Source organism: Zonotrichia leucophrys, chromosome 7, assembly GCF_028769735.1.
Source record: "Zonotrichia leucophrys gambelii isolate GWCS_2022_RI chromosome 7, RI_Zleu_2.0, whole genome shotgun sequence".
NCBI lineage: Eukaryota > Metazoa > Chordata > Aves > Passeriformes > Passerellidae > Zonotrichia > Zonotrichia leucophrys.
In genome coordinates this window covers 12,082,369-12,103,334 of record NC_088177.1, presented here as the reverse complement: position 1 = coordinate 12,103,334, position 20,966 = coordinate 12,082,369, and the positions used below count along the sequence as shown (strand labels likewise).

The following is a 20,966-nucleotide window of genomic DNA, read 5'->3' as shown; positions in this document are numbered from 1 at the left end:
CCAAGATGTATTCCTAACCTGGTTTCCTTTGGCTGAAGCCTGCTATTATTTTCAATAGTCATTACTTTTCTCTGTTTTCCAAGAGCTGACAATTGAAGGTCATGGGTAGGATTGTGTTATGGAGTGAAGGTTAATGTGAAGGTACACTTCACACTGGCTGAAATGGTGATCAAAGCCAGTCTGAATGTAAATTTGCCTCAGAGGGCTTTCTTTTCTAATGGATTATTTGAAGCTGCTCTTTTCTTTAGATGATCAATTTTCAGTCTGCAGCCCAACCCTATGCCCCCTTTCATTCCACAGCACAAGACAGGAATGGTCCAGCTTGAATAAAGGAATATTTGTAGAAATGAATTCTATTAGGAAGATGTGGCATTGTCCTGCTCTTACAGATAGCATACAAGTGCAATTTAATACAATAGAAAATGGCAATATATTTTCTGCTTTCTTAAGACATAATAGATCACCATTCCTTTTATCCAATGTTAATACTTTCAGTGTTTGTCCTGTAACTTAGCAGTGTATGGTAGTGAGTCATTATACCATGACTTTGGGTGGTATTATTGTATGGCTCTTAAAAAAAGTGCATAATGTCACCTCTTCACCCAGTTCTCCCAGGCTGAAAAAAAAACGTACTTAGTATTTCACTCCCTGTCTCTATAAAAACTGGGGGGGAGAACAGGGCCTCCTTGTGGTACATGCAGAAATAAGCAATGACTTGTGAAACTGGACTGAAAGTAAATGCAAGGCACCATTTGGCTGAGAACAAGGAGCTTTGTCACCAGCATTTATGGAACTCACTGCATGGTGGCACTCAGAACCATGGCTCTCAAGCACCACTCTGGAGCCTTGTTTCCAAGAACAGGACTTGTTGAAGATGATGATGATTTTCTTTTTTTCATGTAAAGCAGCTTGGAACAGCTTTTGGTGTAAGAAAGAAGACATAGGATCTGCCACTGTTAGGGGCAAAACTGTCCTCAAAACTTGCTCTTATTAGTGTGCACGACACTGCAAGATATTGGCTGTTGCTTGCCCTAGAGAAAGGCAAGGATACTTCAGGTATGGCAAGCCAGGGCAGTATCTCAAAGGAGAATCACTAAATCTAAGGAGCAATCCCAGTGTGAATGTGGTGTCATATCCACAGAGCAAGCTGGGTTTAACATGTTTGGTCATGAAACTGGGATATGAGAAATTTACCACAAAATATTGATTCTTCTATTTTACTTCCCCTGTCCATCCTTGAAAAGTTCTGTAGTGCACACCCTGTTCCCATGCTTGAAAAGGGGTTAACCCTAGATTAATCCCATTTACTAACCCTAGATTAATCCCACTTACCTCAGGAGTGAGGCAAAGCCAAAGCAGGGATTCTTTTTCCAATGAGAAGAACAAGTGTCCTAGCTTCTGCCAGGACAGCAACACAGAGCAGGGTTTGCTAGAGGTGATTTTTGCTTTTAACAGTTTATTCAGAAAACAGCTGGGCTGACCTGCCTCCTACATAGCTTTGCCTTACACCAGTTCTGCTGCCTTGTAGCTGTGCACAGGAGGCAGCTGAAAACCTCACAGTGGGTTTCCCAAACCAAAAAATCTTCAAACTGCTTTATGGGTTACTCCCAGATCTATGTGACAGTTCTGTGGGGATCTGAATTCTGATCTTCTTGGAAGACAACTCAATTTCATGTCACAACACAGCTTGCCAGACTGCCTATTAACAAATATTACTGCTGATAATGTCTCTCCCCTCAAGGAAGGGGTTTAAACAGTTTTTTTTATACCAAGGAAGGCTCATAAACCTCTGAAAATGCTAAAAATGGTTATAAACTGCCAAAACCCCATATTTAAACAGCTGTTCTGGTTCCTGGGCCTGTCAACACCTCATCCCAGTGTTCACAGCTTCTCCTTTGCTTATGCTTTGTTTTTTCTGGTGTATTTCCACAGGGCACAGTACTTGGGAAGATTGAGTTTGAAGGTCAACCCATGGAATTTGTAGACCCAAATAAGCAAAACTTAATTGCAGAAGTTTCAACAAAGGTGAGAAGTTTTTCCAGTATTAGGGCTGTACACTCCAGGTAGTAACTGCTCCTCATTTGCTCTGGGGATCAACCAGTATTTCTAAACAAACAATTTGGAATGTTTTTTAAACCATGCACCTTTCTAGATCTTTGATGGACTGTTTTCTCAATATCCCCATGGCTCCTTAGGTGCAGTGTTGAGGTGTAATTTTGTTGGAGTGGAGATAAAAAATGGTTTGTGTTGAGCTGAATGTGATCTGAATCTGATCAGAAGACTCTGTGTTATAAAGACAGAAATATTGGGGATACAGTTAGACCTGGTATATGGTGGATGTTTTGAAACATAAAAAGAATTGATAAAAAGAATGGTTGCTTTCCTTAAAAAAAAATTAGGAAACGTCACACTATAATTTGATAATCTGTATTGAGGTGTGATTTTGTTGGGGTGATTCCAGAAGAGATTTCTAGATGTCAAAACCGGACCCCATTAGGAATCTCCTCCTTCTAATAGTACTGGAATTATCTGCTGTTCATAGATCTGAACAGACTGAAGTGAAGTTTTTAATTTGGTAGCTGGGCATGCAAGCAATGTTCAACTACAAGCTGAGTAGAATGTTAGAAATCATGGGGATGTGCAGGCACACAGTTTGTGGTGGTTGGGAGTGGGGCTGGCCCAGCCTCATCCCCAGTGGGCACAGCTGTGCAGGACAGGTGAATGCTGTTGAAGGGAACGAGCCATGGAGTGCCCAGGGGCACTGACCAACCACCAAAGGGAACAGAGGGCACACAGGGGCAGGGCATCAACAGCAGGGGATAAAAGGCTGGGCTGAAGGACAAGAAGGGCAGATGCTTGCAGCCTTCTGAAGAGGTAAGGTATTACTCTGTGGGTTGGAAATTTCTGAAATTGTAGAGTGATAGTCTGTGTGTTGTGGCTGTCTCAACTGTGACATGGATGTAGGAAACCAGGCTCATACTAAAAAATAGTAACTGTTCTTGTACCAATGCAAGTCCCAATGTCTTAAATTGTGGCCCTTTTGGGGATTTAATTGGGGGATAAGGAGTGCCCTGGATGCTTAATCCCATTAAGAAGTGAGCACTGAGTCTATGAGTCCCTCTTGCAAATTCCATGCTTGTTATGGTGTTTGCACTTCCTTCAAGATCAGTGAGGGTCTGGAAGAGCTCTGCAAATAGTTGCTTGTGTACTGTTCTGGGCACAAGCCAGTGTGTTCATGGTGTGGGTGAAAAGCAGTCCTGAACAGGATGGTCAGCAAGCAAGGGGGAGTTTGAAGCACTCTCCATCTCCAAATCTTGGATTTACAGTAGTAACTGGCATCCTGGGATGCCGCTGCAATACAAAGGCTGCCTTGCAAATCTCACCCAACTCACGCCAGCACCTCCACTGTGTTTTGAGTCAGGGTGCTACACAGAAGGATGGCAATTGCTTACTGAGGTTGTGATTACTGAGGTTGTGATCTAGGATTTCAAGGTGCAGGTGGAGCCATTTCGTGTCAGTAAATCTCAGAAACAGGTAAGATTGCTGATGTTAAACTCTGCAATTACTAAGACAGAATTACTGTAAAGATGCTGAAAATAGCTTATTAAAGGGAGATACAATAAGATTAACAGCACTTTGGCATCTTGTTATGTTTATAACTTCATTTTATAGGCTTAAAAAACAACTTCACATATAAAGCTGTAAATGAGGTAAGCTGTTTAATGTTGGCAATTACTGGACATGATAATCCATCTGTTGCCAAATGGTGATTTTCATGTAAATCAGCATACAGTATGATCTGGAATCTGCTTATCCATTGTACACTAGGAGTGATTGATTTTCTTATTATATCCTACCCACCCTCTGCCACTTTGATTAAATGTTAGCGATACAGACTGTGCTTGCTAACATTGCCTACCCAGGGCAAGGAGTGTGGAAAACTGCCAGTGTTCTGCAAGCACTCTCGTTGGAGATGTTTTCTGGTGCATGTGATCTTCAGGGTTGCAGAGCAGATGAGAGTTAGGCAACCAGTCCAAACTAAAATATCACATCACACATGCAGGTCCGTGGACTGCTTTTGTTGTCAGCACTAGTTACCAGCAGGAGCTTTTATTCTCCCTAACCACTGGTTTGCAGCTCTCTCACATAATCCTTACAGACTGGGACAGTTTTTTATGGGCTGTGCTGTGAACAGGTGAGGGAAATCCTCTGGCTTTAGAAGGAATGGGTTTTAACAGTGCTCTGATCCAGCTCCCAGTCTAGTTTCTTGGCCAGATGCAGGGGACAGGTCAGGTCTCTGCAGGACAGTGTAACAAGTGGGTTGTGGAGACAGCAGCATCTGAAATCAGTCTTGCTGCTGAAGGAAGTGTTGTAACAAATCATAGCTAATTAATTTGAGCAGGAAGAGTTTTGAAAGTAAGGTTAATTGAAGTACTTGAAGTAGTGTTGCCCCACAACTCCCTCGTCATGAGAACAACTAAGGAGAACTTTTGAAGGAGGTCTTGTCTTCATAATATGTTATTTTTTTTAAAGTATGGATACTGTGAGAAATTCAGGGATCTTGAAAAGCCCCTTTTGAAAAGGACAGTGAGTTTTTCTTAGGTGTCTCTGACACAGGACACTAAAGTAGTTTCTGTGAGAACTGAACACTTTAACGTTCTTGGGATTTTTGAAACCCACCACCCAGAAGCTGAAGGACAGCATGTAGAGGACCCATAAAATCCCTGTGGAGTGATTCAGTTCCACTATGGACTGTTGGAACCTGAATCTGCTTCTGTGCAACTCCCTTTTCTTTATCCTTTTCAGGGTGTGAAGCAGTAAGGTGTCCTTGAGTAACAGGCCTAGAGAGGAATTATTTTGTGTGAATAAAACAGGAGAACAGCAGCTGACAGGCTATGGAGTTTTGGAGTTATACTCTAAAGCAGTACAGGATCTGAAAAATATAAAAGCTGAATCCTAAGGCATCACTAGAAACCTTTGTATTTCAACCTCTGCAAAGATAAAAATTCAAACAAGAACTGAGTTAGTGTAACACATGGGGAGGAGTTGCAGTATTCTGTTAACAAACTTCATCTTGAATTATCTGCTGAGGGGATGTCTTTCCTTCTGGCTGGCCATATTTCTCCTTTTAAAAATTCAGTTTGTCACCCTGCACCAGCCATATTGGACATGGATTTTAGTGTCTCTTCATAAGGAGGTCCAGATGTGAGATACAGATGCCAGGGAAGCTGATTAAAAGGGAATTACTTGGTGTAAAAGAGAAAAAAATACTGTTTTTTCCATGATGCCCAAGAGATAAGCCACTTTGGGCAGAAGAAATTTGTCAATATCAGCTTTCAGAAGGTGAGTGTAACTGAAGGTAAACACAGAGTTTGTTTTTAGGAGGAAGAAGGCAGCCTTATGTGCTTATTGATGAATAACATCAATAACTGCTGCCTCTAGTCATGCAGGGAGTAAAATAATTCAGCAGGCTTCAGAAAGAAGCTGTCCATAAATAACTTTACATTAGTGCTAGAGCTGTCTGACAATGGCACAGTACTAAGGCCATATAACATAGATTGGTTTGATTTCACTTTCTCCCATTCTGGCTGTGACCAGTAGATAACTGGGTGTACAAAGCATGATGGTCCAGATTTGGGACTGGTGACAGTTTGTTTTGTGGAATGGGTTAAGGAACAGCACCTGGAAGAGAAGTTGAGATAAAACTGGCAGGTCCATAAATAAAGTGGGTATTTATTGAAGTGCCTTCAAAGGCCACACCCTGGAACACTCTGCCCAGTTGGCTATAAGATGGAAGCAAAAGAGGGCTTGGTCATGAGATCTCACATTTTTATGAGGTTTAGTCCATTTGCATACAAGAGTTAACTTTCCAATTAATGGCTTCAAATGATGAAGTTTCATCCTCCTTGCTTGCTTGCCCTCCCTCCTCTTTTCACCTTATTTTTGCTTTGGACCTGAGGTTTGAAGAGATTTTCCTTGAGTCTCCAGCTAGAATAGGATTGTTTTGTCTTCACCACCCTGTGAAAAAATCCTAGAAACACTTTATATAAAGCTAAAAGTGTACACCAAAACAGCAAAAAAACTTTAAAAACCTAAGGTATCACTGCAATCAACAGTATATAAAACAGCAGTATAACTTCTATTTTCACAGAAAGATGAAGGAAGCACTAATGCCTGCAGTATTCCTGGAGATTTCCACAAAACTAAGTACCAGTTGCTTTTCACATGGGTGAAAAGTTATTCTGCTGCTCATCTTCTCTGTGTTTTGGGGACATCTGTCATTTACAACATGGTCTGTCTTTTTATAGGAAGTCAAGATTTATGGCAGAGGGAATCCAATTAAAGTTGTGGCTGTTGACTGTGGGTTGAAGCACAACGTTATCCGTCAGCTGGTAAAGGTGGGTCAGTGCCTGATGTCCCTTGTCACTTGTTTTGCTTTGGCAAGAGCCTCACCTGTACTCACGAGCCTTCCATCCACCTGGACAATGCATTTTAAAACTTCTTGCCCTCCTGAAGTGAGGCACAATTTTTAGGACGATTTTTATGCACTGGGAGCTGTTTTCTGCATTTGGTACAATGTATTGAGGGGATAAGGAAGAGGACCTGTACAGCAGCCTCTCACCATGGGAAGAACCCAAAAAGATGAGTTTTCAAAAAATGAGGCACAACTTCTCTAAAGAACAATGAAGGAAGGTCAGCCCAACATTGTTAAAAATAAATAAATGAGTGGGGGGAAATGCAGTGAGGGTGGTGAATGGTTGAAATAGGCCCAAAGTTCCTGTGGAATGCTCATCATTAAAGATATTAAAAACACAGCCTCCCCAGGGCCTCAGCAACCTAACTTAAAGTGGAAATTACCCCTGCTTTGTGCAGGGATTGCACCTGATGGGCTCATGCATCTCAAGTTATTCTTTGATTCTAGAATTCTGTGAAAAACTTTTCCTGTTTTTAGCACAGTGATGTAGCAGGTCTTGCTTTTTTAGCCACACAGGAGGACAGAAGGCAATATCCTCATGTTGTCTAGATGCACAGGATTTCCCTGATTCAATTTTTTAATTAGTGTGGATGTTTGTCTCAGTTTTGATGTGTAGGACTACTTCTGGCATGTCATAGAGCAAGGCTATGAAGCCCTAATTCAGCAGTTAGGATGAATGCACTGTGTAAAAGTGAACATATGTTACATCTGTACATACACACTTATTTAGCTTTCCATCAGTAAGTTTTGATCTCATCAGTGAATTTCAGAGTCACTTGTCAAACACTGAGGCGGCTCCAAGGGAACAAGTCTGTCAGTTTTGTGAGAGAAATATGGTCAGGTTATGGAGAGAAGCTGATCGTGGGAAAAGGAGATAACTGATGACTGAAATACAAACTCAGGCTCTGGGACATGAGAGCTTAAGAAAAGGCTCCTTACAAAAATTTGTTTCCTTCCTTCCTTCATTTCTGACTTCCTTACTTTTTTTTTTTTTTTTCCCCCCCTGGGTTTGTTTGTTTGTTTGTTTTTAGCGAGGTGCAGAAGTGCACTTGGTTCCATGGGACCATGATTTCGCTGGCATGGATTATGATGGACTCATAATTTCTGGAGGTCCAGGGGATCCCATGAAGGCCCAGGAAGTGATTCAGAATGTCAGAAAGGTACAGTGCAATACCTATAGACTGATTATACTTTTTAATTTGCCTTTTTCAATTTCTTGAAGTAGCAGTTGGCTGTACTAACCTGTTATGGGACAAATGTTATTCAGACATTTCAGCTGCCTGGAATATTCCTCATCTTGGTCTGGTGGGATTTGTCTCCAGCCCAATAGTTACTACAAGGCTTTACAGACCTTGGTGAACAGTACATGGCAAACATGGTGACCACAATTACCATACCAGTGCCTTGAAGTACCCTGTGCTCTTTCATGTCCTATAGGAAGGACAACACTGGTTTTGGAGCTCCCACTTGGAATAATGTCATGCACTAAAATGTGTGTGTTATGCTTATTCCCTGTGAGTAGTCTGACACCAAGCTGTGCTCTGAGGCTTTTCTCTGAACCAGAGGAAAGGAGGAAACTTTCCTTCATAGGCTGCTGCATTGAGCTTTTTCGCAAGTCTGTGAGGAAATTGTCATGGTTTATGCTGGAATTGCTGGACAGAGATACTCCAATATCTGTTGAAAACCTTTTCGTTTTAGGTCCTGGAGAGCAATCGCCCAGAGCCCCTGTTTGGAATTAGCATGGGGCATCTAATCACTGGAATAGCAGCTGGAGCCACTTCCTACAAGATGCAGATGGCCAACAGGTGAGGCAGCTCAGCACTGGAAAGGGCTATGGAACAGCAGTGCTCTGCTGCTGAGCTGCCTTAGGAGCAGCTGGCATCTCAGTAACATTGCCACTTCCTCCCAGCCATTCTCCTTGCCTTTCATTTAAACTGCTCTCTTTGTTTGAACAAACAGGTGTCTGCTGAGGAAGGCAGGAGCCTCCCCTGAAATGGAAAATGTAAACCCCCTTCCTCCGAATTACTATAGTTTTGAAAATAAGAGGCTCTCAGGCAAAGATATGGGAGCAGGAATAACAGCTCTTTACTAGGAAAAACAAAAATACAAATGTAATAGCACAAACAACAAAAAAAACCACTGCCAGAGTCAGAGCAGGAGCTGCCCCCTGTGTGTCAGGGTGGTGGCACAGTCCCATGCCATGGTGGCTCAGCCCTCCTGCAGTGCCAGCTGTGGTTCTGCTGCAGCAGGGATCCTGCACAAGGGCGGAGTTTTCCTCTGCAGCTCCAGGGCTGCTGGAGATGGGCCTGGGCTCCCTCTGGGAATGCAGGGGAGCAGAAAGCTGCTCCTCTGGGAATGCAGGGGAGCACAAAGCTGCTCCCTCTGGGAATGCAGGAGAGGAGAAAGCTGCTCCTCTGGGAATGCAGGGCAGCAGAAAGCTGCTCCTCTGGGAATGCAGTGGGCAAAGGCTGCTGTGCTGTTCCAAACCTCAGATTGTATCCAGGTAGGAATGCTTGGCTCCTCCCCTGGGCAGAGCCTCTCCCAGTGGGATGATGGAATTTTCTCAGCCATGCAGGGACACTCACTGGCCATGGACAGAAGAGATCTCCTGGAGGGAGAATCGGTTGTGGAAGAGATAAAGAAAACTGCCCAATGAACAGCAGAGAACTGCCCCACCTCTGACAGATGGCAAATAGAATACACACATTGTCTTTCAATCCAGGACAACTGCCATGTGATGTTATGCTTTTTTAGAGTGTTTTTGAAAGTATTTGTTGTAATCTATCCCTATCAAGTTGAAGAATATCGATGCTTCTCCTAGGATTTATAATTTTGAGGTTGGCTGCCAATATTTTACTGCTACTATTGAACTGTTATGTATAGTCCCACAGTTACCAGCTCCTCCTAATTGTGGCACTTGACCACATTTGGCACTTGTGTCCTCTGATCCCTTTTTCTTGCAGAGGCCAAAACCAGCCTGTCCTGAATGCAGTGAGTGGCCAGGCTGTGATCACTGCACAGAACCATGGCTATGCCATCGATGGCTCCTCCCTCCCTCCTGGCTGGAAGCCTCTCTTTGTGAATGCCAATGATCAAACCAACGAGGTGAGCTCTGCACAGAGAAGTCCCTATTTCACCTGTGTGAGCCTGCTCTCGCATTATCACGGCTAAATTTGTTGATTTGACCATCTGCTTTACTTGGAGCCCTGCTTTACAGCCAGAGTAAGATGAGTACCCCACTGTACCTACCCCACTGCACTGGATTGCAGCAGTGACTTTATCATTTCCCTCAAGAGAAGCCTTATTAATTTCCATGATTTCCCTACTGCTGGTGTTGCTCACTTAGCTACCATTTGTGGTATTTTTGGGATCCCCTGTTGTGGTGGAGAAAGATGAATCTGACTCCATGTTCTTAGAAGGCTAATTTATTATTTTATGATATAATATTACATTAAAGAATGCTATACTAAAACTATATTAAAGAATAGAGAAAGGATCCTTACAGAGGGCTTATCAAGATACTAATGAAAAACCGGAGTCCTGACACAGCCTGACTGTGACTGGTCATAAAGTAAAAACAATTCACATGTTGCATAAACAATCTCCAACCACATTCCAAAGCAGCAAAACACAGGAGAAGCAAATGAGATATTGTTTTCCTTTTCTCTGAAGCTTCTCAGCTTCCCAGGAGAAGAAATCCTGGCAAAGGGATTTTTCCAGAAAATATGACAGTGACAACCATTCTCTTAGGGTTTGTGCCACAGCAGTGCAAACCTCTGTCACCAGTTTGTTGTGTTGTTTCTGTGCTTCCCAGCACAGAAAAGGGATATCATTGCCATCTGATTTGGTCTATTATTGAAAATATAATTCCAATTACTAAAGTCATGAGGAAGAGGGGCTGCCCCCAGAGAATAGCTTACATGATCTAAGATACAAGTCCAATGTCAAGTGACATCCCTCTGAGATCTCAGGCTTCTAATTGCCCACATCAAATCTTTTCCATGATGCCCAGTGTTGTGCAAGTTTGTAAAATCTTGTTAGTTATCAGGAAATCAATGAGAAGGTATTTTCAAAAGCAGTTTCCCTCATGGAAATATGCTTCTTTCTTGTTTTGTATGAATGGTCACTATCAAGTCTGGCAGATTGAACAGTGCTGTTCTGAGCTACCCATCTGATGATTGTTGAATAAGTTTTTGTCATTTGCTGTTTTCTTTGTCCTTACAGAAGGGTATCTAAACACAGAAAGGTATCTAAACATAGACAAATCTTACCAAACAAAACATTGATGAAAAAAAATTTTACAGCTGTTCAGCTCAATTTTTGAAATGAGTTTATTTTCACTGTGTTGGCAAACTAAACTATTCATTCCCAAGCCTTTCATATTTGCTTTAGCTGGAATTTGGAGACAAAGGTGATAAGGTTGGACAGGAATCTTATGGATCTAGTAGAATGATGTTCATTCATGTGAACTAAAAAAAGACATTTCTGTGAGCCTCAAAGCAGCAACAGTCTCCTAAACCTTCATAGATGGGGAGGGACAAGGACTGTGTTGATTTAGCATGCAAAAACAGGGTCAGGGCTGGGATACTCTGTCATGTGGAGTCTGTTTCATTTCTCAGCTTGAAAACAAAAGCATTTTTTGGGTCTGACCTGACCTATCACAGCTAGACAGGGCCAGCACAGGTTTCCAAATACTGACAAGGCATGGAGTGAAGATTCTAAAAAGTTCGTAAATACATTTTTTAATGCTTTTACATTTAAAAAAATTTTTACATACATTTGTATGTAACTGCAAGGAACACAAGCATTCAGGTAAAATGTGACAGACTGATGGGATTCTTTACTCTGAGAGCAGAAATTCATGGCATAATGTTGTGGTCAGTAGCTCATCTCTCATCCCTGTCCTATCCTGGCATCCCAGCCTGAAGCTCTGGATGGCACTGTGGCTCTATGTGAGACTGTTTGGGCTCCTTTGTCCATTCCTAAGGGAAACAGGTTGTATCAGGGCTGCTTTTCCCTGAATTTCCTCTTGAGGAACTTCCCTACTCCTGTCTGGAATTGGGGACCTTGAGCAGTGACACCTATGGGGTGCTCTCCCAGTGGATTTTGCTTCTTGGTGCTATCAGGCCACACAAATGAGAAACCATTTTTTCCTGGCTCCAACTGAAACTACAAACACCGGCTCCTACTCAGTTTAGGTCCTTCATAGCTGTTGTTTGTCCACAACAGTGGTCCCCTTCATCACTCTGCCCAACCCTGTGTCAGCATTTAAAATGAATTATGGAAATTAGGAGTGTGACCAGAATTTTTTATATGATAGAACAAATCAGCTTGGCATGGTTAAACCATTCATTGTCCCAGGTGATCTTTTCTTGCCAGGTACGTTTTTCTTCTCTGCCCTGTGTAGCTGCTCCGTCAGATGCTTACAGCTTATCAGAGTTTGGTGTTGCAGTGAAAGCTCTGTCTCCACTGTGCCCCCAGTCCATGGCCAGCTGGGCCTTGCACAGGCCCTGCAGGGTAAACAGCAGAGCAGGAGGCTGGGAATGAAATGTCAATTTGTCAGCCCCTAAAAACACACCAGTCCTTTGGCCTTCAGTGCTTGCAGGGATAAGGTGTGGCTTTCTGCTCACTTGCTTGTCAGGAGGTGTCACTAAGAGAGTCCCTTTTATTCCTGTAGGGAATTATGCATGAGAGCAGATCGATTTTCACAGTGCAGTTCTATCCAGATGCAAATCCTGGGCCCAGGGACACAGAGGTAATGTATGGGGGATGATCTGGGCTTGCTTTCTGATGGCATTGTGAGTGCAGGTGTTTATCAGCTGCTGTGCCAGTTGGTGATGGCCCTAAATCTTGGGTCTGGAAGTGTCAGGATCCCAGGCATGCATAGGCTTGTGTCCGCTTAGCTTGATCTGGAGCTAATTACAATCAGCAGCAAGAGCTCTATTGACTTCTTAGTGCTTTGGATCAGTGATTCCATTCATATCATGTGTATGTATTGAGTCCTGCTGGGATTATCTGTGTTGGAAGTTACTAAAGTGCTTAAGCCTTTGCAGGATCAGGCTGAAATCTCTTGCAAAAGAGGCTGCAAAAGGAATAGGATTTTATCTTAAATGTAAAAACATACTAGCCAGATGCTTTGTAATAAAATCATTAACTTTCTAATATACTTTAGTTCCACTTTCAAATTTTATAATTACTGTAGAGTTATGTAAATGGATTCATACTTCCTCACTCTGGTTCTCCTAAGTGAAATGAAATTTTAATCCCCCATCTGTGACTTCACACAAATTTTGTAACAACTGGTTGCATAGTCACAGAATATGACTAAGCAGCATCAGGGGATGTGGAAGGCAGAGGAAGCATGTCTGAACATAAATAAACTATTTAGCATTTCCTGAGAGACAAAGATGGAAGAATACCTAGAAATGCTTATGTTAATCTTAATTTGATGATGTTGATTAAATCTGCTTGTAAATCTCTTGATATCAGGAACTTTTATAGCAATCTGATTGACTAGTGTATATCGGAGAACTCCAAAACTCAGCTGTGTGTCTTCTCCAAGTCTGTGCTCTCCCACTGCTGGGATGGTTTGATGAGATAGAGCCTGTCCTGACAGGTTTGCAGGACCATCCATACTCTTTCCCAGGTAAATCCCAGCAGTCAGCCAGCATCAGAGCTGTGTGGCAGAAACCTGGCAGGTGTGGGGTGGATTGGAAGCCTGTCCCACTGCCTGTAGCTGCCTGATCCCACTGAGGGTCCTGCTGCCTGCCCTGCCTGATGGAGAGCCCTTTTCTGGGACCTCCTCTGGAAGGACAACACTGATTTTGCACAATTCATGTTTAGCTATCCCTTCTCAAAACTCTGCTCTCCAGTAGGCACCATTCCAGATGGTTCCTTGAACTAGTTCAGTGTGTGCTCCTCTGTGTTTTGGCTTTTGGTTCCCTGAGCCAGTTCAGTGTGTGCTCCTCTGTGTTTTAGCTTTTGGTGCACGTTCACTCCTTGCACTGGCAGCCACAGAGAAGCAGAGCACACAGACATGATTGATGTGTGTTTTCTTCCTGATTATGACCTCACTTTCTTGAATGCAGCTTTGTCAGATATGTCAAAGTTGTTATATAAATTTCAAATAATGATTTCCTCTCTGAAATGGTGTAAATCTGCCTGCTAAAGGCAGCAGAGCAGAGCTGATTTGCCTGAATTCACAAATGGCCTGGTTTTTCCTTCTTTGCTTGGTATATATCGAGTTCAGCTTTGACAGTAAATACATGTGTGTGTTTTTCCTAGTTCCTATTTGATTCATTTATTTCCCTGGTTAAGAGAGGGAAAGGCACCACCATTCCCTCGGTCCTTCCCAAGGCTGGAGTGACAGCTTCTAGAGTGGAGGTCAGTGTACAGATATTTTCATGCCTGTCAGTGAGCCTGGGAGCAAGTTAATTCCTACTGAACCCACAGAATGAAATAGCACATGGAAGTCAAAGGAGGCTTCTCTTAGAAAAGTCCTGACAGCTGCTTATCTCAGTCATCTGGCCTCTCTTATGTTATTAACTCTCTTTTCTTTGAAAGAGTTTTAAGTTCTGATGTTTCATGTATTTTCTTTGCAGTTCTCCTGAGAGAGGTGCTCTCATAGCAGCATAATGAGGTGCCCTGGGATAATATGGCCATGAGATTTCATGCCAGCAGTATCATGTTGGTGCTTGGTTGCTTAGCAAATAAGTCTGAAATTCCTAACGTGAGCTGAATTTCATACAGTTTTGCTGCCTTAGATGCAGCAGGATTTTGTGGGTAGCCAAAGTGAGGCATTGTTGTCTATAAGCACATGATACAATTAACATGTTTATTGTTACTCTATCCATGAGCCCCATGTTTCTCTAAATAGATATATATGGGAGAATTCCAGTAGAAATACTCCCAGAAGTAAAAGTGGGGTGATTTTGGAAGCAACTTCTTCTCTTTTGAAAATATATGTTCTGTAATTTAAGACAGTTCAGTGCTGCACAGTCTCTGTTCATTTCAGCATCCACCACACTGGCACTGATGTTTTCATGCCATTTGCCATTTGCAGGTCTCCAAAGTTCTCATTCTAGGATCCGGGGGTCTGTCCATTGGCCAGGCAGGGGAGTTTGATTACTCTGGATCACAGGCTGTGAAAGCCTTGAAGGTGAGGAGATCCTGTGAAAATACACAGAGTTCTGTATGTTTATAACCTCATCTTTCCCTTCTCACAGCCAAACTGATCCTCCAACGGTGTCCAGCTGGGGCAAGGAAGCTGGTGAGGATAAATGACCCTAGGGAAAATAAGCAATTTCTGTGGCTGAACTTGCTGGTTGAGTGATGTGAGTTAAGCACTCAGAATTATCTTCCAAAGAGAGATGTTCTTGGGGTTTCCATCACAGTCTTCAAGCAGTTTATTTGTGATGTGTGCCTCGTTGCTCCAGGCCTGTTAAACTGGGAATGGAGGAGGAGGAATATGGTCAGATGTACCTGAGGTGAGAATCTGGAACTTTCGTGGTCTGTCAACAAGCAAGGTAGACAACCAACAACAGCTGAAAAGTTGGTTATTGCTACACAAAAGAACCCCTCATCAAGGCAGGTTTTCTAAATGGTATTTCTTTGAAATAGGATGAATTTTTTAATGGTCACTTATGTCAAGTTTTGCTTCCAGAATAGGTCCTAGAAAGGTCACTGGGGCAAAAGCTCATGCTAGGAGAAGGTGTAGAAGGGTAGAATGTCCTGTGATGGGGTTATTACTGGTATTGTAAGAGTTACTGGGGTCCCAAGTTCATGTCTGACCCCATGTGAAGAAGGAAGAGGGAACATGCAGAGCCCTGACAGAGTCAGAGCAGGAGTAACAGCTGCCTTCAGATGAAGTGATGGTTGTGAGCGGATCTGAGGCTGTCCTGATGCCACAAACATTCTATTCCTGTGCTGGCCCTGGAGTGAAGGAACAAAAAAAATCAGTTTTAGTAATGTTAAATATAATCTGGGCTGCCCTGGTTCATCCCCATGTTGCAACATATCCTGTATCGCATCTGTGTTGTTTGTGTACTGCATTGCTGGTTCAAACTGACCACATCATCAAGAGACAAGAACAGGGCAGGAGTGGAGGATCCCAGAGTTGGGGAGTGTCAATATGACCCATCTGGAAAAGAGATATCTCCTTTATTTTCATGTTTGGGGTTTTTTTTGTAAATTTATTTTTTGTGGGTTTTTTTGTTTGGGTTTTTTTTTTCCCTCTTTGGCCTTTAAGCTCAGTTGAGGTTGTGGAAGAAAGTGGAGTTTTTTAGTGATAAACCTCCCCAGCTTGACTCCCCACAGAGCCCTTCCCCTTCACGTGGTCACCCAAGAGCTGCTGTGATCTGTGGGCTGATCCAGAGGCAGAGCTTGCCCTTCCTGACCTTGCCTCTGGCAGAGGCATTCAGGGCTGCACGGAGAGAGGAGTGGCTGGTCAGCCCTTTTCCTGCCAGGGAAAGCAGCAGAACATGGCTGGGAGAGAATGCACAGTTAACAGGAGACAGGAGAAATTTCTTTTCCCTTAGACTTGTTAATTTTGTTTTATTTTTTTATTATGAATCAGCACTGATTCTTTCTCAGTGCTGGTGTGAGATTCCTTCTGCTGTGTGCTGATTCCTTCTGCTGTGTGCTGCTGCTCTGGCTTGGCTCTTGGATGCTCATTCATTATAAGAAGGTGCTGATACTGATAGTCAGTCCTGGACAGTTAAATGGGTGCTTCTTTTAAAGACTAAAAAGTCCTTGAAGAGCTGGAACCTCCACAGTTAGTAAATTTGTATCTGAAAAAATATTAATCAAAGGCAAGAACTTCCCCTGAAGAGCCAGGCCTGGAAGCATCTGTGGACAACAGATTAGCTTGTGGTCACCTAGAAAATCTTCTGTTTGTCACATGGAAGATCTTCTGGATAACTTTCTGTGGGGATTATCCCAACTCAGCTGAATAAAGGTGAATATTACCCAAAAAAAGAAATTGAGCTCTTCTGGAGTATTAACAATCCATTGCTTTAATTAAGTTGTAACAAAGGGTCTCCATCAGGGTGGGTGGCCATGACACAGACTTCTGTATGTTTATAAAAAACTAAAAAAGGCAAAAGTTGAAGGAAAGGGTTGCAAGAGGGAAAAGCACATGGATTAAAATCCAGCATCCCAAGAAATTGGGCCCCAATGATGTGATATCAATGAAATGTATCTCTCAGCACAGAGAGCATTCATTTTCTCATTAATTATCATCATCACTGCTGGTTGATCTCTAAGATACTTTGTCCCAGATAAGCAGGGAAGAAAGAGCTGAGATGTTCAGATAGTCCAGCTTGTTGAAAAGTGATGAACTTTTCTCTCCCCCATTTGTTTCAACAGAATTATAGCCATGAATTTCTAAATACATTCATTAGAGAAGAATGTTTTGATCTTTCCCCTCACCATCACCATGAAAACTACCCAGTTAAGGAACATTAGTCTAAATCCAAAATATTTTCCATACAGATTTTATATGTTCTTTCCCTCCCCTTTTCCACACATTTCCAAGGAGAATGTGCTTCAGTGAAAAAAAATAATACAACTTGTCACAGGGAAAAAAAAGCCAGCAGAAATTTACCGCCAGTCTTTAAGGCAGTATTTTCAGTTATCAAAGAAAGGAGAGGAAATGTTACCCAACACCTGAACCCTGAGAGCTCTTAGTGAGAATCCCAGTGCTCCAGGTGAGTTATATTTTTGTTCCCCCAAAGCAGTGAGACAAGCAATCACAAATTTTAAACAAACACAGAAAAATCCTGTGGCATTTTCATGCTTATTGTGAACTGAGGGAAAACAGCACTTTCTGCACTGATCCTAGCAACGCTTCCATAGCATTTTCTCCAGTCTGTTTCATTATATTTTAAAAATATTGTCACTGTTCCTCTTTCCAATGTGAATTGTTGTTTTTAATGTTTTAACAATTTCCATATATATATTCAAAATTACACTTTGACTTGTAATTTGCATGTATAACTAGCATTTTTTTGAAAATGATGTTTGCTGGTAGTTTTTCAGCCTTACATGAAGCTGATGGAGATTAGAATGAGCTCCTGTAAGTGAGGCCACAGCCTGTGCACTTTTCAGTCCACCTTTGCAACAAGGCAGTAGAACAATTTTCTCTATCTGCATGTCTAGTGCATGTGGTTGATGTGGAGTTTTTTAAAGCTTGGCCACAATCATCATTTTTAGCAAAACTTGGTTTCCTCATTAGGTGCTGATATTTCAAGAGGGAGGAGGATTGATCTGCCCAGCTCTGAGTCAGAATTTTCTGTTAATGAGCAAACTTAGTGCATTTCTGTCTGTAGCTAAAGAGCAGCAAGACTGTTAGAGCAGGAAACAGATAAACTTTATTATCTATTATGATTCTATCTCAGTTTCTCAGCTGTGACAGAGAGCAGTGTAAAATTTTGGCTAACCTTCATCTTGCGTAGAAAGGCAGAGTTTGTCTGTTAATATGTGCAGTATCCAATAAAAAAAGTTAGAGGATGAGATTTTTAAACTGTTAATACCAGGACAATAAGGTATTTCTGTGGGAAATCAAAGAAAAAATGGTGGTTTTGTTACTATTACTAGTTGGTACAAAAATCTGAGAACTTCAAACACCTACTGCTTGGCAAGAAAGTATTAGCTTTTGATTAAATTTTTTGCTTTGTCACCTTTAATCTGACTTCCAAAGGCAGACAGACATGAGGATGCTGCAGTTTGTACCTGTCTCTCCTATATAACTCCTAAATGTGTTAAACAATTTCATGTTTTTCAGGGTCATGTGGGAATCTCCATTCCCTCAAGATTCACAGGCACAAAAGTAAAGAATTGGCTCAGCCTTCAGATCAGAAGTCTCTTATAGGACACTACATAATTTTGAAATTCTTCTGCTGTTATGAATCCCCTCTCTTCTTGCTGGTGCTTCTGTTAACTCTTTCCCCCATGTACGCCTATTTTTAACACAGATTTTAATTTTTCAGGAAGAGAATGTGAAAATTGTCCTCATGAATCCCAATATTGCTTCAGTGCAGACCAACGAGACAGGCTTAAAGCAGGCTGATGCTGTCTACTTCCTCCCCATCACTCCTCAGTTTGTCATTGAGGTCATCAAGGCAGAGCATCCTGATGGAATAATCCTGGGCATGGGTGGCCAGACTGCTCTCAACTGTGGTGAGTGTGGTACAGGTGCCTTGGCACTCCATGGAGGCCAAATCATGGATTTTTTACCAGATAACAAGTACAGTAATAAGGGACAGGAGCAGAGGAAATGACCTCCAGTTACACCAGGGGAGGTTTGGATTGGATATTAGGAGAAATTTCTTCACTGAAGGATGGTCAGGCATTGAAACAGTCTGGAAGTGCTCAAAAGGTTGTGGCATGTGGGGACATGATTTAATGGTGTACATTGTGCTGCTAGGTTTACATTGGACTGACTTGTTGATGTTAGAGGTCTTTTCCAACCTGGGTGATTCTATGATTCTACCACATGTTGTGCAGATTTTATTTCTGCAGGCATCCAAACCTCACACATTGACCAGTCTACTGAGAGACAGGCAGAGATTCCAACCATGGGGGAGTGAATCTTTCCTAAGCTGTGAACTTAACATCTAATTGCTGGGTTTGGTAGTTAAAAGTCATTCATATGTCCTGCTTTTCATCTTAAATCTTAGTTATCATAGTTAGATTTAGGATATTCTGACCACCTTGAGGCAGAGATTAAAAGGAAAAGTTACCTTCATATAACTTCTTGCACCAATATTCATCTCTGCTGCTTTGCTCTGTGGTGTAGGTGGTGGCCAGCTGGTAATTGTAGTATTATCCCAGGTTTCCTAGATTTGAGGATGGAAAATTTCATCTTATGGTTATGAGTTCTGACAAAAATAATACAATTAGCTGTGGAGGAGGCCAGACAAGTTGTCAGCTAATCAGATATCTTTTGAATACTTTCTTTGCTCTAAATTTTCTAAATTCTTCCCTGTGAGGGTGGTGAGGTCCTAACACAGGTTGCCCAGAGAAGCTGTGGCTGCTTTTGGGTCCCAGGAATTGTCCAAAGCCAGACTGGATGGGGCCTGGAGCAGCCTGGGCTAGTGGAAGCTGTCCCTGCCCATGGCAGGGGGGTGGAATGAGATGAGCTTTATGGTTTCTTCCAACCCAAACCATTCTGTCCTTCTTTAATTCTATAATTCTTCATTTACTATCCATCCTCAGAGCTGTGTCTTGGTTTCCTCTGCAGGAGTGGAACTCTTCAAGCAAGGGGTACTGCAGCAGTTTGGTGTGAAGGTCCTGGGGACCTCAGTAGAATCCATCATGGCTACAGAGGATAGAAAGCTTTTTTCTGACAAACTAACTGAGCTAAATGAAAAGATTGCTCCCAGCCTAGCAGTGGAATCGGTAAATCAGATCAATTTGAAGATGTGATTGCTATTACTGCTGCCCATTTGACTTAGTAAAAATATTGTTTTGTAGAGTGAAAGCTGAATGCAGCTGTGGATGCTGTAGTGTGTAAGCACTCCTTGATGATTAATCCTGGGGTCACCATGATTTAAAATGAGTGAAAATGCAGTTAAGCACTGCAAAAACCTAACCTAATTTACCAATTGGCAAGAAAAGGAAATTATATTGGGGTGACTCCTGTGCTGCAGCACAAAAGTATGTGGCATGCCAGGGGAGCTTTTCTTAAATCATATACAAGCCATTTAGAGTTAGGATTAGAGGTCCCCAAAATCATCATGATTGAAATCTTGAGGATGGGAGAATGAAAACATAAAATTGAGTTTGGTGGAAAGGTCTGTTCAAGTTTGGAGGAAATCAAACAGGTCTTAACACCTCTTAAGGTGGAGTCTCTGTAGACAGATCATGTAAGGACATTGTCCATGGCAGGTCACCAAGGAAGTCCACAAACAGCTAAGGACAGAAATCACCTCCTTGACTGCATGTTCCACTTTTCTGCTATTTGGCAGAAAAGGGGAATATTATAAAGTGAACTTCTATTATTTTAATTTTATCTTCATTTAGTTTAGTGTCTTACTGATGGGATTTCTAGTTAACCTTGTAACCAGAGTTGAAGACTTTATTTATCTGAATTGCTGTCTATTTCTGAAATGTATTCCCCTCTCCTTTAAGGTTGAAGATGCTTTGAAGGCAGCTGAGAAGATTTGCTACCCTGTCATGATACGTTCTGCCTATGCCCTTGGTGGGCTGGGGTCTGGAATTTGTCCTGATAAGGAAAGTTTGCTGGACCTTGGTACAAAGGTGTGTCTGGAACTGCAAACTTGGGGAATATCTCAACATCTGATTTTCTTAAATACTATTCTAATGTCATAGATACTGGGATTGTACGTTTCATCTTTGTACATTTCATTTACATTTCATCTTATCTGTAAAATGTTGCCCTGGTTAGGAACTGCCCTCTTTTCATCATTCCTGCTGACAGATAATGAAAATGGCTCAATGACAGATCTTTTAAATTCATGACAAGACATAA

General features: G+C 42.1%; 1 protein-coding gene across 1 annotated transcript in view; it reads left to right on the top strand.

Annotated features, from left to right (window-relative positions):
- The window catches only part of CPS1 (carbamoyl-phosphate synthase 1), a 97,852-nt gene that overhangs the window by 20,104 nt on the left and 56,782 nt on the right, over positions 1 to 20,966 (top strand). Inside the window, exons 6-16 of the mRNA XM_064718040.1 lie at positions 1,933 to 2,025; positions 6,309 to 6,398; positions 7,507 to 7,635; positions 8,174 to 8,280; positions 9,439 to 9,580; positions 12,153 to 12,230; positions 13,760 to 13,858; positions 14,538 to 14,633; positions 18,463 to 18,652; positions 19,716 to 19,873; positions 20,606 to 20,734. Of these exons, the coding sequence (XP_064574110.1) occupies positions 1,933 to 2,025; positions 6,309 to 6,398; positions 7,507 to 7,635; positions 8,174 to 8,280; positions 9,439 to 9,580; positions 12,153 to 12,230; positions 13,760 to 13,858; positions 14,538 to 14,633; positions 18,463 to 18,652; positions 19,716 to 19,873; positions 20,606 to 20,734 (1,311 nt within the window). The remainder of the gene's footprint in view (positions 1 to 1,932; positions 2,026 to 6,308; positions 6,399 to 7,506; positions 7,636 to 8,173; positions 8,281 to 9,438; positions 9,581 to 12,152; positions 12,231 to 13,759; positions 13,859 to 14,537; positions 14,634 to 18,462; positions 18,653 to 19,715; positions 19,874 to 20,605; positions 20,735 to 20,966) is intronic.